The 17,214-nt window shown below is 45.6% G+C and overlaps 2 protein-coding genes across 6 annotated transcripts in view; one reads left to right on the top strand and one right to left on the bottom strand.

Moving 5' to 3' along the window:
* Positions 1–4,900, bottom strand: part of LOC149873412 (uncharacterized) — a 67,260-nt gene extending 62,360 nt beyond the window's left edge. For 2 of the 4 annotated variants that reach the window (XR_016441954.1, XM_090044326.1), the window contains exons 1-2: positions 4,684–4,900; positions 683–816 (exon numbers count right to left, since the gene is read on the bottom strand). Coding sequence is in view for 1 of the 4 variants with exons in the window: in XM_090044326.1 (XP_089900452.1) it covers positions 683–766 (84 nt within the window). In the remaining 3 variants the exon portion in view is untranslated. The remainder of the gene's footprint in view (positions 1–682; positions 817–4,683) is intronic. The other 2 variants (XR_016441952.1, XR_016441955.1) reach the window with 1 other exon arrangement.
* A 54-nt stretch (positions 4,901–4,954) lies between these two features.
* TARBP1 (tRNA guanosine 2 -O-methyltransferase TARBP1) overlaps positions 4,955–17,214 on the top strand; it is an 84,399-nt gene continuing 72,139 nt past the window's right edge. The window contains exons 1-6 of one of the 2 annotated variants that reach the window (XM_090044314.1): positions 4,955–5,829; positions 7,705–7,802; positions 8,530–8,599; positions 10,871–11,019; positions 12,417–12,469; positions 14,912–15,009. In XM_090044314.1, the coding sequence (XP_089900440.1) occupies positions 4,995–5,829; positions 7,705–7,802; positions 8,530–8,599; positions 10,871–11,019; positions 12,417–12,469; positions 14,912–15,009 (1,303 nt within the window). In that variant the 5' untranslated portion in view covers positions 4,955–4,994. The remainder of the gene's footprint in view (positions 5,830–7,704; positions 7,803–8,529; positions 8,600–10,870; positions 11,020–12,416; positions 12,470–14,911; positions 15,010–17,214) is intronic. The other variant, XM_090044304.1, reaches the window with a different exon arrangement.

The following is a 17,214-nucleotide window of genomic DNA, read 5'->3' as shown; positions in this document are numbered from 1 at the left end:
CTTCAAAAAGCAGAAGTTTTCTGACCACAAGAAAACACCCTGAATTCTGCTGAGAGGGCAATACAGGAGTGCACAGGAAATCCAGGAAGTTTTTGGAAAGTGTTTGGGACAACTTCCTGGTGCAAGCGCTGAAGCAGCTAACTAGATGTCATGCTTTTCTTGACTTGCTGCTCCCAAACAGGGATGAATTGTTGGGGTATATAGTAGTGAATGTCAACCTGGGCCGCATAAGATGATCAAGTTCAGGATTCTGAGGAAAGGAAAGATGGAGAGCAGCAGAGTAAGGATCCTGGGCTTCAGAAAAGCAAACTTTGACTCGCACAGGGAACTCATGGGCAGGATCCCCTGGAGCTGGGATAAATTAGACAAGCTTTCGAATGCAAGACATTCCTTAGGCTTCCTCCTATGTAGAAAGGTGGCATTCACTGGCTTCTTTAACTCATTTGAGGGCCAGCGGGCACTGACCAGTTGTACTCTGCTTAGCGTCTCCATTTATTGTTAACCTTGACCCCCCACTGCCGTGTTTAACTTTTGTTGACCCCCAGAATCTGGTGCTGTGTTTTTGGTGGCCTCTGACTGGGGGAGACAAACAGTTTTCTTGGTGGGACTAGTCCACTCACACTCAGTACATTTAGAAGGTTCTGGGAAGTTTGTATCAGTGGAAAATGCTCTTTTACATTACCATAACTGATGAGGCAAGATGCAGGAGAAGCAGCCCCTTGTTTGCCTTTACTGTTGATGGATCTTGCTTTGTCACCTTGATCATCTATACCCAGATTTTTTCAGTGCCAGAGTCTTGAGGATCAAATCTGGCTCCTTCAAAATTGGGAAATTAAAACCTATTTTAAAAAGTGTTTATGTTTTTAAAACATTACAGCTTCATGATTCTAATCTCTGCTTTGCAACCAGATGGATGAAAACCTGATTAACAACAACAAAACAATAATAATAATTTTGAGATTTATATCCTGTTCTATTCAGAAAGACCTGGATAGAAAAAAATAAAAGCAGCTGGAAGAGAGTCCCAGGACTCCAAGATCTGGAGATTCAGGTATACAATTCCAGCTGCTGGCAATGGACTGGGGGTGCAGAGTATGGGGGTTAGGGAAGCTCCAATGTCAATGGACCAGGACAGGGGTGGGCAAAATATGGCCCGCGGGGTGAATCCAGCCCGTGAGGCCATTCTATCTGGCCCATGGGGCCCCTAAAAAATGTAGAAAATTAATATTTATCTGCCCTCAGTTCCTGTCAAAAATGACAGGAGCCAGGGGCAGTAGGACCCAGAGGAAGTCCTGGTGGGCTCCTGCAACAGCCGGGCCTGCTGGGCCCTGCCCCGCAGCTGGGAGTCCCAGCAGGGGCTTCTGGCTTGGGACCATGTGACTGCCCTGGCACCAGAAACAGAGGAAGAGGAGGGAGGGGAAGGGCAGGGGAGGACTCTGGGGAAAAGTGGCCTGGGGAAAAGCTGAGCACAGGGAAAAGCGGCTCTTCCCTCACCCCGTGGCCGGTGCTCCCTGCTGCAGCCACTTGCAGCCCGCATGGGGCTGTCCTGAGCAGGTACAAGCAGCCCCATGCGGGCTGCGAATGGCTGCAGAGTGGGGTGCCAGCCACGGGGCGGGTGAGGGGATGCTTTTCCCCATGCTCAGCACCAGTTTGGTAACCCACCCCCGCAGCTAGCCTGGGCCCCGTGCCAGCTCTCGGCTTGCCTGTCAGCGCTGTGCACGGTGGCAGCAGCTGCAGCCCCCCCCACTTGCTGCACCAGGCAGTGTTTGCCACCACCACCTCTGGGCTGCCCAGCACGTGAGCTCTGGGTGAACAGCAGCAGCAAACACTCTCTGGCGCAGCAAGCGGAGGGCTGCTTTCCTCCATACTGAGCAGCTGCTCCCGCCACGGCGCAGCCCTGACAGGCGATCCTGGAGCCAGCCCGGGGCCCAGGTTGGCTGTGGGGGTGGGTTACAAGCTGGTGCTGAGCACGGAGGGGACAAGCGGCCCCCTCACCCGTCCTGCACTGCAGCTACTTGCAGCCTGTGTGGGGCTGCCTGTGCCTGCTCAGGACAGCCCCACACATGTTGCGAACAACTGCAGGAGGGAGCATGGGCCATGGGGCGGGGGAGTGTCCCAGCCGCCAGCAGAGGGTTCAGGATTGAGAGTGTAGTTGGGGGTAGAAAGGTAAGACAGGTTTATTGACTTAACAAACACACAACTACACGTAAATAACAAAACAAGGACAGACAATAATAATTCATGTCAGCAATATATCGGCAGTCCCCTCTGATGCCTGATGTATGACAAGTTTCTCTTCTGCAAAGCTCAGCGAAGTCAGGTGTCCCCAATCAGCAGTGTCCGAGGGGTACCGGGAAGGACCCTGGTATTCAGTCCTTGACCTCCTCAAGATCCAGGGGCCCACCGAATCCAGGCCAGCAGCTAATCTTAAATTAGGAGCTTCCTTTACAGAGCTGCATCATCCTTCTAAATGATTTCTGGATGTGCCAGCCAATTTATAACTTCTGAGCTATGCTGATAACTTACAGCCATCCAGATTCTCCCTACTTTAAACTGTCCTTAGGACTGACCAATAGCAGTACAAGCCTTGCATTCTTTTGATAAGGTTAATTTTTACTATGCCCCAGGGCGTACTACTTCAAGGCTTTGCTAAATTTACTAGGCCTTACTTCATACAAGGCCTTACTATGTCTTTGACTTTAATTAGGCTCTTAGCAACAACATATAGCTTAATATCTGAACAAATGACAGAAAAACATTGCCTTCAGCAAGCACCTTTATCACACAGACATAATTTTCAGCTGTCACGGGGAGGGGCTGGTTTTCCCCATGCTCAGCACCAGCTCGTTCCTTGCTGGTGAGCAGGGGGCCGGGGCTGCACACTGTCTCCCGCCTGTATCACAGGGCTGGGGGGCACTGGGAGTGAGCGGGCGGTGACCAGCGAGAGCACGGGCCTGCACCAGTGTCCCTGGGCCAGCGCCGGCAGGGCCCAGAGCAGGGCGGCAGGAGTACAGGGGTCCTGGGCAGCAGGGGCTCTGTGGACCCGGGGCAGTTCCCCCCTCTGCCTGCTGGCATAGCCCAGCCTGGCTCCACAGACCCCTGCCAGCCTATGCCCCGCTTTGGGCCTCACCTGGTGCTGGCCCTGGGACATTGGTCCCAAGATGGTGACCAGGGGAGGGATACCAGTCAAGGGGCAGGGCTACCCATGCGGCCCCCGACAGCTTGCCAAAACTGGGTAAGTCACCCTCAGCCCAAAATAGTCTGCCCCTGGACTAGGACTTGCCAGTGCCAGCCTCTGGGCAGCCCCTGAGCAGGGCTAGCCCCATGTCCCAGGAGGCCTTGGCTTCTCCTGCAGCTGGATTTACCTCCTCCCCGCCCTGTGGCAAAGGACAGGAACAGGCAGCATTGCCAAGTCTTAAATATGAAGTTATTGTATTAGAAGCTCAAAAGGATCATATTTGCTGAAAAACTATTGTACACTGAAAAAAAATGCAAATAAATTCCAAAAAAACATGCAAATAAGTCTTCTTATTTACTTTATATTGCTCACTATAAGCCACCAGTGAGTGAGTGAGAACTGGGTCATCAAAGTTGAAGCATTTCTTTATTTTGAGGCAAGCTGTCATAAGAAACTGCTGACTACAAACACAAAAGTCAGTTAAGACTCCCTGGCAGGGGAAACACCATGATCACCACAGTGGTTTTCCTACTGTGCAGGGGATAACCACAGTTCTGGCATGGGTGGAGATAATGTAGTTACCCTCCCACTTTCATTTCTAGTGGGAAGATCTTGGTTTTATGCCCAACTTTATGAAACTGGGAGACTCTTCCCTAGCTTGCTTCTGCAGCCATATGGCTGAGGGCAAGCAAAACCTGGAGTTATCTGAACTCCAAGCCTCTGGGCTTCGGCCTGGATACCTGCCAAATGATTTGAAAACATCTGAAGCCCCAGGTGGGGTGAAGGATGTTTGCCGGTAGTAGGGCCACTTGAATGACTAATGGATTTGGATTTAGCTGACTTGGCTTGGAACATGAAAAACGTTCCTTAAAATTAAAAAAAACGTCAGTTAAGATTCCCTGGGAGTGACTTGGGTTTACATATGCTGTATCAGTGAGCTGCCTCAAAAATTATGGTACATTTTACACACAAGGTTCTTTGGGTCAATCTGATATCTTTTATAAGACCAACTCAAATAGTTGGAAACATTCTTCTTTGCAAGCTTTTGGGTGCAAATACCCTTCATCAGGCTGACAAAGCATCACTGACAAAGGGTGTTTGTATCCCCAAAGCTAGGTGGTGTGGCGCTGGTGGCACAACTGGCCAACGAGGTACTGGCTGAGTTGGTAGCAGAGGCCCTGGTGGTGTTAATGACTGCGGTTTTTCTGGATAATTATCTAGGTAATTTCATTCAATTATATTACAACTGTATCTAATTATGTTGTTATTATAATTTTATTATAATTAATATTACACTGTAATATAATTCATGCTATATTGTAATATTAGTAATATTATATTATAGAATATTATATTGTAATATAATTAACATCTGATAGATTATAATGTAATATCATTACTATATTGTAATAGAATTATTATATTATAGACTATTATACTGTAATGTCATTACCGTATGAATCTTATAATTATATGCTCTACAATTACATGCCAATTTTACTTACTAGATAAATTTCTAAATAATTACCACGCGCCGGCACCAATAGGCACAGGGACCACTGGAGGCTTGGCGGGGGTGGCGGGAAGGCGTCAGTGATAAGCTCGAGCCCCGCCCCTAGGGAGCCCCGCCCCCTCGCCAGGCTTCCCCAGTGGCCCCGCCCCCTTGCCGGAACCCCGCGGGCCGCTGGGAGAGGCGCAGGCGGAGCGAAAATGACAGCGAGACAGGACGAGCCGCGCGCATGCGCATTCCTGCTCCTCCTTCCTGTCCCCCGGAGTCCCGCCCCTCCCTGCGCATGCGCCCCCTCCCCCCGCCGCGATGGAGCACGTGCTGGCGGACGCGCTGCTTGCGCGGTGCCGGGACCCGTGCGCGCTGCTGCGGGAGCTGGGGGCTGGCGCGGGCGCGGAGACGCTGGAGGCGCTGGGCTTCCTGCTGGGACGCCTCCAGCCGCCGCCGCAAGGGGAAGAGGAAGGGGAGGGGGAGGCGCTGGCGCGCGTAGCGGCCGAGGTGGCGCTGGGCCACTGCCTGCCCCTGCTCCGCGCGCCGGGCGGAGACGAGGAAGAGGCGTCGCGGCGGCGGCGGGTGGCGGGCAGGGCGCTGCGGCAGTGCGTGCGGCTGGGCGGCGGGGCACTGGCGGCGCGGCTGGCCCGCGAGGCGTTGGGCGACCTGGCGGCCGGGGCCCTGGCGGCGGCGGAGGCGTTGGCGGCGGCGGCACCCGCTCTGGGGGCGGAGCCGGCGCTGCAGGAGCGCGCGGCGGCGGCGGCGCTGGCGCTGCTGCGGGGCGGCGAGGAACAGGCGGCGGGCGGGCTGCTGCGGGCGCTGGGCGCGGACGGCGTGGCGCTGCAGCGGCTGTGGGCTGGGCTGCTGCCGCCGGCGGGGGTGGGCCCGGCGGCCGGGCCGCGGACAATACTGGCGCTGTGCGCGTTGGCAGACGCGCTCTTCCCCGCCGCGGGGCCCGGGCCCGCCGTGGAGCCGCGCCTGAGCGCGGGTTTCTGGCGGGCGCTGCAGAGCGGTCTGGTGGGCGGCGACGGGCTGGGCCGCAAGCGGGCCCGCTACCTCCTGCGTCGCGCCGTGGACGCGTCCGAGCGGCGCCGCCAGCACTGCCCCGGGCCCCCCGCCGCGGCGGACGGTACGAGCCCTCCTGGGAGGGAGGGCGCTGCTGCTGGGTGGGAGTGGCACAGGTTTGGCCACCACCGGATGGGTACATTGCAGCCTTGTTGCATCTCCTTCAGGGCTAGTTGCCTCTTCCCACCTGTTTGTACTCTTCTTGTGAAATATACTTCCCCCACAGTTGGAGACCCCATCAAGCCCTCAAAATGGGCACAAGTGCCCTGGAGGTGGGAGGTGGAGTGCAGTGCTGGCGATCCTGCTTGGGGCGCGCCCAGCTGCTGGTGCTGACGCTTGTGCATGTGGAGGGCAGGGATTAGTGCTCAGCCTGGGCTGTGCGCAGCAAACGGTCCCCTCCAGGCCTGCGTAGGTCTTCACTCTTCTGGTAGAGCTGTTAGTCTGAAGTCAAGTAGGAGGCAGGGTAGATCTGCACCTTTATATATTTATCCAAGTAGATATGTAATATAGTATGTGCGTGTGTCCTCATGCACGTGTGTATGTATATATGTACATGCAGACACGCACATATACATATGCTCACTGTCTATTTTGGTTAGTATCTTTGTCTCTCCTTTAGTTAGTCTATAAGGTGCAGAAGCTCACTCCATCAACTCACTCATTTGTCCTGAATCTCACTCCCTCAGCTTTATATAAGTGCACATACCTTGCTTGGTGCTCACTACATCAGCTATTGCAGAATAATCCACAAGGCTGATTTGGCATCAGAGTGTAAACACAAGAAATATTCTGCAAAATGAAGGCTCTTGAGAGGTCTGAAGATGGGTCTAATTTGACTACTTCCATGACTTCTTAAGTCATAGGGCCTCTGTCTTAAACTCCTCAACACTGCAGGTTTAAACACATGCACCCACCCACCCTTGCTTAGTCTTTAAAGTACAAAGCCACCCTACCTTTTACCAGTGTTACAGCCACTTCAGGAGCTGAACTGAAAGGCCTCTGTGCACTTGCTGGCACAGTTCGCATCCATCTCTCTCATGACTGCAGTCACCACATACCACTTTCACTTCAGTGTGGTGAATAGCTATGGAAATTGTTAGAGCCTTATTAATGCAGTGTTGAGGGGGGTTTAAGATAGAGGCCCTTTGGCTTAAGAAGTCATGGAAGTAGGTGGTTAATGACATTTCCAAATTAGATCCATCTTCAGACTTCTCAAGAGCCTTCAGTTTGCTGAATGTTTCCTGTGCTTACACACTGGTGCCAAGTCAGCCTCTGAGGTTATTTTATAATAATCCACAAGGGCTGTGGACCACTAGCAGAAGGACTTTTTGAAATGCTCACTTTGGTCCTTGGCAACTGCTACCTGTATTTTGTTTTTCTCTTGCACCCCCCATTTTAGATGCCTTATTATGTCTGGGTCTTGAAAGGCAATGAAGGTTAGGGAAACCTTCCCTGTATTTGTTTCTCTCTTGCCTTACCTCACAAAAAGAGAGACATAATTTCGTCCTTCTGGCTTGAGAGAAATGGCTGCCTAAAAAATTTCTGCTTCCCATTAAAATTTCATCAGCTTAGTTGAAACTTTAGAGGTTGTTGTAGTATTGTGTAAGCCATGCAACTTGCCCTTGCAAATTTTGACAGGTGATTGATACGGCCACATTTTATTCCCTTTCCTTAGCGGATTTACCAGGAAAAAGTTTGAATATGTTCTTTTGAAATGAGCCACAAGAGAATATAAGAAAGTGTATGGTTTTATATTTGCTCTTAAAAGTTTGTTAAACTGTAGGGCTTAATTTTTTCAGGGCTTGCTGAGGCAAAGCTACTGATGTCAGTAGGAGTTACACATTCAGAAAGAGTATAGGATGAAGAAATGTTAAGTAGGGTTTACTTAATTCATCTGGAGAGTGTGTTTGTGTAAACTTGAACAAATACAGTGTCTAAATAATAATGTCATATTTTCAATTAGAACCGAGTCTTTTTTGGTGGTCTGCTGAGGAGAATGAAAAACTTGTGCAATTTTGGGAAAATTTCATTTTAATAATGGAAACGTTAGAGGGAAATCAGGTACGTGCTTTTTAAAGGGCTATACAAAACCAAAGCTTATTTATAATATTGCTGCTAATCTTAAGCATATTAAATACAGTGTTTTAAGTCCCCACTTACAAAATACTTGGCGTATGATACATAAATAGTTTAAAGGCAAGGTGGTAATCATCATTTTTGTGGCAGAAAGATGAGTCTTCCAACCCTCCTGGTTTCCTTAATTATTTTTTAGCTGCTAGTGCTCACCTGTTTCATTCTTCTAACTCAGAATCATCCCTTGTGTTTTTGATTCCAAGTCTTTGTTCAGTGTCAACTCAGTTGCTCTGCGGTTTTTTACAGTTTAAAACAAGGTATTCATCTGGCCTTTGCTGAGAGAAATATTAATTACATTGTTTTACTAAAGAAAACTTCACATTCTGTGATGTTTTGTAGGTTTTCAATGCAAATTTTAGTTTTTATTCACAAGCATTTACGTTGCTAATTGGGAAGTACTGTAGTTGGTATTATACAGTAGGAATGCAAATTTAAACAGTTAACCGTAATTTAGAGACACTTCTTATCTAAGTACCATGTACCAGATTCTAGTTACCCAGGTGTTGATCCAGAGTAAGTTAATTAATTTAAATAAAGTTAAGCCACCAGTGGTACTTGATGGAGAGCAAGAACTAAACCCAAGTGTATCTGTTATACAAAATATTTTTTGATAAGTGAAGTAAATTCATTACTTAACTTATAGTTTGAATTTCAGATCCATGTTATAAAGCCAGTTTTGCCAAAGTTAAACCGTTTATATGAATTGTCAGTATCGGGGAAAAAAGGTAAGCTATAGTTGTTTATTCCACTTATTTATGCATACTGGATAAGCGCATAATTTGCTTGCTTGTATAACACCATGTTCCAGTATTTTGCCCATTGATTACATCATAACAGTTACAGGTTATTTGCATACCAGTGAAGTACATAATCTGCCCAGGTTCACACTGTTTTTCAACCCTGCTGTCTACTTCTTAATGCAGCTACTCTATTTAACTGTGTGCTAATGGGCATCAAAATGGTGAAGGGAAATCAGTTGAACATTCGTTTTGAGCTGCTATTAGAAACCTTGAAAATGAGAGGAGATAAGAGCCCTGAAACTAACTTCTATAATTTTTCAGACTTCTAACAGCCATGAACCTGGTTAGTTTCTGCTTTTTTCAGGGTGTCTAATAGCATTTGTAAAACTGACAAGTTCTCATTTTCAAGACTTCAAACAGCAACTCCAAAATTAACTATAAAAATTCTGAAAATGACAAGAGTAAATTAGATTCAAATTCATGGGTGCTAATTCCAAAGCATTGACAGTAAGCACTGTGCTTAAGTGCGTATTTCATTTCAAGACAGGATACTTAACATAGACCACACTGTTGCTTATCACATTGACATACTCTTTGTGTCCATCGCTTCTGCTTTAGACAAATACACCCATTTACACTGCTTTTCCTGAAGCTAGCAGGGAGCCAGAGAGGGCTGGAGGGGGTGGTTCTGATTCAAGACATGTAACATGTCAGGAGGACAGACTGGATGAGGGGGAAGATAGGTTATGATCCATTTAAGAAGGAAAAAATAGAATGAATTTAAGAATGGAAAGAAGGTTAAACTAAAATGAGAAACCAGTTATGCTTTTTAAAATGAAAAGTTTATTGACACTATATCATAGATAAGTATGATAAATAGTTTCATAATTGGTAGGGGTGCAAGGGACCTGAGGAGATCATCAAGTCTGACCCCCTGCCATGGGCAGGAAAGAATGCAGGGGTCAAATGATCCTGGCTATGTGATTGTCTAGCCTCCTTTTGAAGACCCCCAGGGTAGGAGCCAGCACCACTTCCCTTGGAAGTTGGTTCCAGATCCTAGCCGCCATGACTGTGAAGTAGCGCCTCCTGATGTCTAATCTGAATTTACCCTCTGCCAGTTTGTGACCTTGATTTCTAGTTGCTCCTGGCAGTGCTCGGGGGAATAGGGACTCCCCCAGTGCCTGCTGGTCCCCCCCGACTAGTTTGTAACAGGCCACTAGATCCCCTCTCAGCCTTCTCTTGTGGAGGCTGAACAAGTTCAGGTCCCATAGCCTCTCCTTGTAGGGCCTGCCTTGTTGCCCCCTTATCATGCGAGTGGCCCTCCTCTGGACCCTCTCCATGTTGTCCACATCCCTTTTGAAGTGGTGCCCACAACTGGACGCAGTACTCCGTCTGCGGCCTGACCGGTGTTGCATAGAGGGGAAGGATCACCTCCTTGGACCTGCTCGTGAATGCATCTGTGGATGCATGACAAGGTGCGGCTGGCCTTCCTGGCCATGTCCCCATATTGGCGGCCCATGTTTATTTTGGAATCAGTAGCGACGCTAAGATCCTTTTCTGTCTGTGCTGACGAGAAGGGAGTTCCCCAGTCTGTAGGTATGCTGCTGGTTCTTCCTCCCCAGGTGCAGTACCTTGTACGTGTCAGTATTGAAACCCATCCTGTTCTCATCCACCCACCCCTGTAACTTGTCTAGATCTAGTTGCAGCCTCTCTCTCTCCTCCAGCGTGCCCACTTCTTCCCACATCTTAGTGTCAACTGTGAATTTGAACAAGACGCTTTTTGCCTCCCGCCCTCCCCCCCAAGATTATGAATTTGTTGGGGGAATGTAGTAGGGTTGGAGTTTTTGGGTGCGATGGTCCAGAAAATATGCAAGAAGCAAAATATGCAAGAAGTTTTTTTGGTGCTATCTTTTATTGGACCAAATATCTATTTGGGGGAAATGTTACACAAGCTTTCAGGCACAAAGTGCCCTACCCTGCATTTTTTATTTTTGCTAGTAGTTTTTGTCTTTGTGTTTGAGAGCTTTGGGTAAGTTTTTTCAAGCCATGTTAAACGTTTATATTTTGTAGTTGTGCTTAGAGAGAGAAGCATATTTTATAAGCCAAATAAATAGCTAACTATCACCTTTCTAAAAAGCCTTAGTAGCATTTCATAATAAGTTTAGTAGTTTTGTATTAGTTTGGTATACTTTAAATGTGTTATAATGTCATTATTATTTCATGTACCAGTTTAAAATAAATCTGTTTTTGTCACAGGCTGTTGGTTGTTTCACCCTTCATGGCATATGTGTATTTATAAAAGAACGTTTGAGAGTGAAAACAAAACAATAACAAAGGAAGGAGTCATTCACTTTTTGGAGCTTTATGAGGCAAAATGCATTCCAGATTCACCAGGGTTTTCAGAGGTAAGGGCATTTCTTTCTCTGCTGTTTACCAAAATAAATATATTGTAATCCAAAAAAAAATTCTAAGTCGATTACCTGAATGCATGAGATGTAATTTGACAAGTCCCATATGAGAACAAGTTTAGCCATACAATTATAATAATATTATTTAGAAATGGCCTACAGTCTGAGATTATCTACGTAAGTGGCCAGATTTATTTAGTCCAAGTGAGGAGTCCTTGTTAATAGTACTCTGTTGTTCATTAACAGATTCATACTTTAAGGGTCAGTGCCCGGGGCAGATCTGGGGGTGGAGAGGGAGGCGGTGTGCAGTGTTGCAGTTGTACCTCCCTTTTTGCCACAGGAGCAACAGCTAGTAACTTTTTACAAATCATGTAAGAATCCCTCCTTTCTTAGCATTCCCCTGCACTGCTCAGTGGCACTTTCCGTCCCCTCCACACATTTTTCTTATCTGACTTAGGGAGTTAAAAAGGGTCTCTGGCTGCTGTTCCGATGGGCATGATCTTCCCTCTCCACTTTGCGGGGTGGGCGCGGAGAGAAGAGGGGGCTGCAGACACCCTACAGTGCTGGTTGTTGCCCCTGTACCCGCCTTTTAAAAATCCTGGATCTGCCTCTGGCCAGTATAATCTTATGATTAGTTGAACTTTAATCAACTACAACTCTTACTTGAAGGTTAAATCTAGTTGCAAACGTAGTTGTTTTCTCCCAAGGTACTGTTTGATGTTATAGTCCTATAGAGTTCCTAAGGTGCTTCTTAAATGGAACTGTTGAGCCCATTCAACAGAACAATCTGTCTGTGGAGAAGCTTGCCCAGCAGGCTTTGAAATGCATGTTCAGTGCCTCTCTACTCAGAGGATAGACTCTGAAGCCTTCTGGTTAGCAACCTTAGGTACAGAAAGGTGCATATATCTCTAGGCCAGTGGTGCTCAACCACTGGCCCATTAGCCATATTTGGTCCATGGGGTCCCTGTGGGTCCAGAAATTTGACAGCAGAAGAATGTTGGTAGCATTAATTACTGGAGCTTCCAGAGCCGGATTATGCTGGCATGCAGCATGGCCATATCCAGGGGTCAGGCCATGGCTGGGTTCATAGCTGCACAGGTGTTTCTAGTACTGATTTCTCTTTTGTCCCTTGCAAGAGTTTATAGCTCATCCTTTGTACCAGGTGCATATACCACACAGTTCAACAAGTGTGGTTTTTCCAACAGAAATGACTGTCCACAAAGCTCATCAGGGAACCCCTGGCTGCTGCTGGGAGTTGCTATTATTGAATAAAATGTTTCACACCAGGTGAAATTCTTCCTGTATATGATTCAGGACAAGTAAAATAAATCTAGTTGGTGCTTGTCACAATTTTATTTTTGGCTTTAATATAAATTTAATTTCTCTTTCTTTAGTTTATTATTGGGCCATTAATGGATGCACTTTCAGAAAGCTCTCTCTATAGCAGGTAAACCGTTGATTATTACATTAAGTAATTATTGAACTGTGCTTCTGCTATTGTTGAATGATTCCAGTTGATATCCCTTTGAATATATTAATAAAGCATTGGTTAAAGGAGAGCAGGTTGACATGATTTAGGCTCACAGATGTCTTTTGTCAGGTTCCCCCACAAGAGGGAACTCCCTGTTTCTCTAAGCCAGATGTACTTTATTTAAGCCTAGCCTTTTTTTAACTGTTTTTTATTTGCAGCTGGTTTTTGGTCCAAGTTTCTTCAAACTTGAACCAAAAACTATTTGCAAATAAAAAGCTAGCTAAAGGCAGGCAACCAAGTATAGAAATAAGTGGTCAATGTTCTTCTTAGCAGTAGGTTATTAATGGGGTTTCTCAAGGTAAGCATAGTCTTAGGAAGAGAAGTATTAAGTCTGGTGCATAATATATTTATTCATCACGTGGAAAAAGGGAATAAGCAAACCAGGTGTCCAAACTTGCAAGAAGATGTAAAATATTTAGCTTATGCAGATTCAGAGAACATTTTGAATAAATTCACAGTGAACGAATTATTTGTAGATGAATGGGCAACATGATAGCAAATGAAATTTAGGGTTCATAAATGGAAAACAGTACATATTGAACAGGAATAGTGGATTTATTTGTATACCTTACAGGGTCCTAAATTAACTGTCTACTCTGGGCGGGGCGGGGAAAGGTGGCACCATGAAAAACTCAATGAAGACATTTGACTTTAAGTGTGTAGCTATAATCCTAAAAGGCAAATGGCATTAGGATACATATGAGTGGTTTGAAAAATAAAATGGTAAATATTACAGTGCCATTATATAAATCAGCCATGCCTCATCTTAAATTCTATGCTGTACTGTTACTGCATCTCAAAAAGGATATTGCAGAATGAAGGGTTAGGGAAGCATTATTAAAATGATTAAGTGTATTGAAAAACTCTCATATGAGGAGGCAGTGAAAAGTGTGCATTTTTAAAACTTTAGAAAGGAGACAAATCAGATGAGATGCTATAAAAGATAAAATAATGAATGATATTGGGTTAGCTCAGGAGATTCTGACTCCCTATCTCATTACACAGGAACAAGGGATACTCAAAAGGTGGAAAAGTTAAAAGTGATAAATGAAAACCTTTCTTGCACACAGAATATGATTATTCTTTGGGATCCTTTACCACAAGACCCTTTAACCTCTCTGAATTGAATCGGAACCTTCTGAATTGACTCGGAAAGATTCAGCAATTCAAACATAGACACAGCTTTAAATGTTTTTTCTATATACCTCAAGGTAGCAGGCAGCTCTTGAATGCTGCAGTGCTGGGGCACATGGAGTGTCCCACAGGAGCGCGGGGGGCTCCTCAGTGTGCTTGGTAGCAGACCTGGAAGTGGACCAGAAACACTCGTCTACTTCTGGGTCCGCTGGGGAGCGCACTGGGGGGCCCCCTGCACCTTTCGGCTTAGCAACTGGTGCCTTTTGGGCCCAGGGGGGCACCCGGGGTCCCCCTGTCGTTGATTGCTGAGGCGGGGGGACCCCCAGTGCGCTCCACAGTGGACCCAGAAGTGGACCAGAAGTACTTCCGGTCCACTTCTGGGTTCGCTGCTGAGCACATGAGGGGGCCCCCCATGCTCCTATGGGATGCTCCATCTGCCCCAGCATCACAGCATTCACAAGCTGTGCTTGGTACCTCGAGGTAGGTAGAAAAAATATTTAAAGCTGTGTCTGTCAGAATCGCTGATTCTCCAAATTGGTATCGAATCAAATTGGGGACAGTGATCCAAATCAATGATTCGAATCATTGTCCCTGACTTGGGCTGAATCTGAATCGCACAGGGCCCATTTTTCTACACCCCTACTGACTATAGGTCAATCCAGATAAAATTGAGATAGCATTTATGGGTGGGGGAGTCTCTGTGCGCCTCTATTTTAAATAGGTGTATTTTAAAATATGAAGAAATAGAAGTTAGATATTTACGTGGATACCAAGAATATCCAGAGTTACAATAGGTAGTGCTGATCACTTTTGGGAAGCATATAAAAGCTCATATTTTGGATCTTAAACCCATAACTATTAGTAATTAACGTGAGAGCTCCATTAAGGTTACATCATTCCACAGCTGCATTTTTCAAGATCTCTTTCATCTTTGTCTGATGCATTTGGTACTGGATATTGTTAGAGACAAAATAATGGACTAACTGGACCATAGATCTGATCCATGAATGGAATTTTTATATTTCAGTTTTTATACTACAGTTACAGTACTGTTTGAAAGTATTAGAAGTACTTTTAAATAAAACTAAAAATTCTTCAGGTAGGTTGAAAAGCTTCTTTTAGTGGCTAGTTTTAATTAATGAATTGGGTAATACTTATGGATAGCTTTGTTTTTAAGAGGCTGTTAATATGTATACAGTGTATGTTTTGTTTTTTACCATACAGGTCACCAGGGCAATTGATAGGAGCCTGTCCTCCCATAGGAATAAAATTACAGAAGTTTTTGGTTGCATACCTCACACTCCTTTCAGAAGAAGAAAAGAGTATGTTTTATTTATTCATTCATTTGTTTATTTTTAGAACATTGTAAAGGTCATGAATCTACTTTCTGTAGTTGATGTAAATATTAACAACTGGTTTCTCCATTCCTTGATAAAACTGAAAAGCAGTCATCCCCTTTGTACTGCGCCTGTCAGAGTGTAGGAAGAGCTCTTACGTGTCAGTGAAAAGGTGTGGCAGTACTTTATAAAAGTGTTTTAACAGAAATTGGAGTTAATTCTTGTTGCACCTTGTAACCAGTGTACCCTTGACCTGCGAGCCTGGGTCAGCACGACCGGCTTGGCGCAGAAGGGATAGATGACCGGACAGGTGGGGAATAGTGGTGAGTAGGAGTAGCGGTGAGTAGGAGTCAGGTGGCTTGAAGCGTATTGGTTGTATGAAAGGTTTATTGTACTTACACTACCGATGGTTGCAGTGTAGGTGGGATAGCTGACTTGTTCAGTCACAGTGCATAAAACAGAACGGTCTAAAGGGGTCTGTTGGTTCACGGGGTTCCTGAGTCGAGCCCTTGCTTTCTAACCTGGAGGCTAGGTGCGGCTGCCCGACTCAGTAGTCCCAGAACTGGTCAACAGCTCACGCACAGGGAAAAACTATAACGCACTTTCAATCAGTAAACTTCCGAGAGCTCTTTGATGAGAAGAACAGACAAACCAGTGAGAAACGAATACGCCAAAATGAAGGTCGGTGGCAGGGAGATGCCTGCAGGTGGCCAGTCTGCTGACTGTGTCTCCTTGGTGTGCTCGGAGTTCTCTGCTTAATGGTGGGAATCTGCTCTTAGTTATAGTCAGCAGTGACCAATCACTTCATAACAATTGTGAATATTTACTGAATGCCAATTACGTTCTTACACAGTGACCTAGATACATTATTCATCTGGCTGCCCTCAGCGGGTTCAAAAGGTCCAACCTTATGATTGGCACCTGCAATACTTATCATTGCAGACAACAAGCTCCTTAAGTGTGGAGAACAAACTTTTAACAAACTCCAACTGCAATGCTTCTTTTAGCAAAGAAATAAAGGCTACTAGTGCTGAGGGGTCTTTATTGCCTGCGTCCTTACTAAGATATTATGGTCTTTTGCTTTGCTGGCATCAGCATTGCAACCGACAGGTAAAACTCAGACATGACAATTCTAAAGAAAAAACACTGAAGATAAACAGTTTTTAGTCTTTGTGCTTTCTTTTTAAAATTGTCATAAAAATATTTCTTTTGATTGTGAGAGCCCATCAGTGTGGCTCCTCTTATCAGTGTGCATGTGCTCCATCATGTGTAACAGGAAAATTTTGAGTAATGGTGCCCATCTGGACCACATATTTTAGTTTAGATAATTACACAGAACCCAGTGTTACAATTAAAATGAGATGCTTAGTTCTTTGGAAGACTGAAATGACACTTCCATCTAGTTAGTAGAAAGGCTTTATTAATTAAGTAACAAGTTTTATAGGAAATAACAGATAGACTGTTGCAATCTACAAATAAAATAAGCTGTAATCAAGTCCAGTATATTTTTCTGTAATAGTGGTTTTCTCATCAATGTGGGCAAGGAAGCGGTCCTGATCTTTGCAGCTTCTCACCAGGCATGGATCTGTTGCTCAGGAACATTAGCTGGGTGCAGGTTATGATGGGTCAACATGGTGCTTTTCTGAGATGAGCGCCCTTTGCTCTGGCAGCTTCACCCTTCTCTTATACTCATTCTTCAAAGCATATTTTCTTGTTGGGTTGAAGATCAGGGTCCTTTGGTTGTCTTGTAAATGTTAGCCTTTTGGATCCATCTCTGGTTGTTGTCGGTGAAACTGAAATGCCCAAAAACCTTGATTTCTCTAGAGGTCTATCATTTGCTTAACTATAATATGGCTTGATTGCTTGAGTCCAACACCCTAAACCAGAGGTTTACTACTTGATTCATTGCACTAGGGCTTGATTACTTGAATTGAGCACCTTAGATCGTGAATTGTAAGGCACTGTATAAGTCATAGTTATATAATAGGATAGATCCCAAAATATTTTCCAACTGGCACGGACACCTAGATTGCCGAGGAATGTGGTAACAAGGTAGAGGTAATCACTTTGAAAGAGGAACTTATTCATAATCATTTTAGAGTAGTTGGGCATGGGGTGTACTTGATACCAAAGCTGGAGATGGGATTATAACTGTATTGTTGTTTCAGGTGGTCCCAATCTTGAGTTTAC

The sequence above is a fragment of the Crocodylus siamensis genome, chromosome 1, assembly GCF_052110815.1.
Source record: "Crocodylus siamensis isolate JL-2025a chromosome 1, ASM5211081v1, whole genome shotgun sequence".
Taxonomy (NCBI): Eukaryota; Metazoa; Chordata; order Crocodylia; family Crocodylidae; genus Crocodylus; species Crocodylus siamensis.
This window is presented reverse-complemented; position numbering and strand designations above follow the sequence as displayed.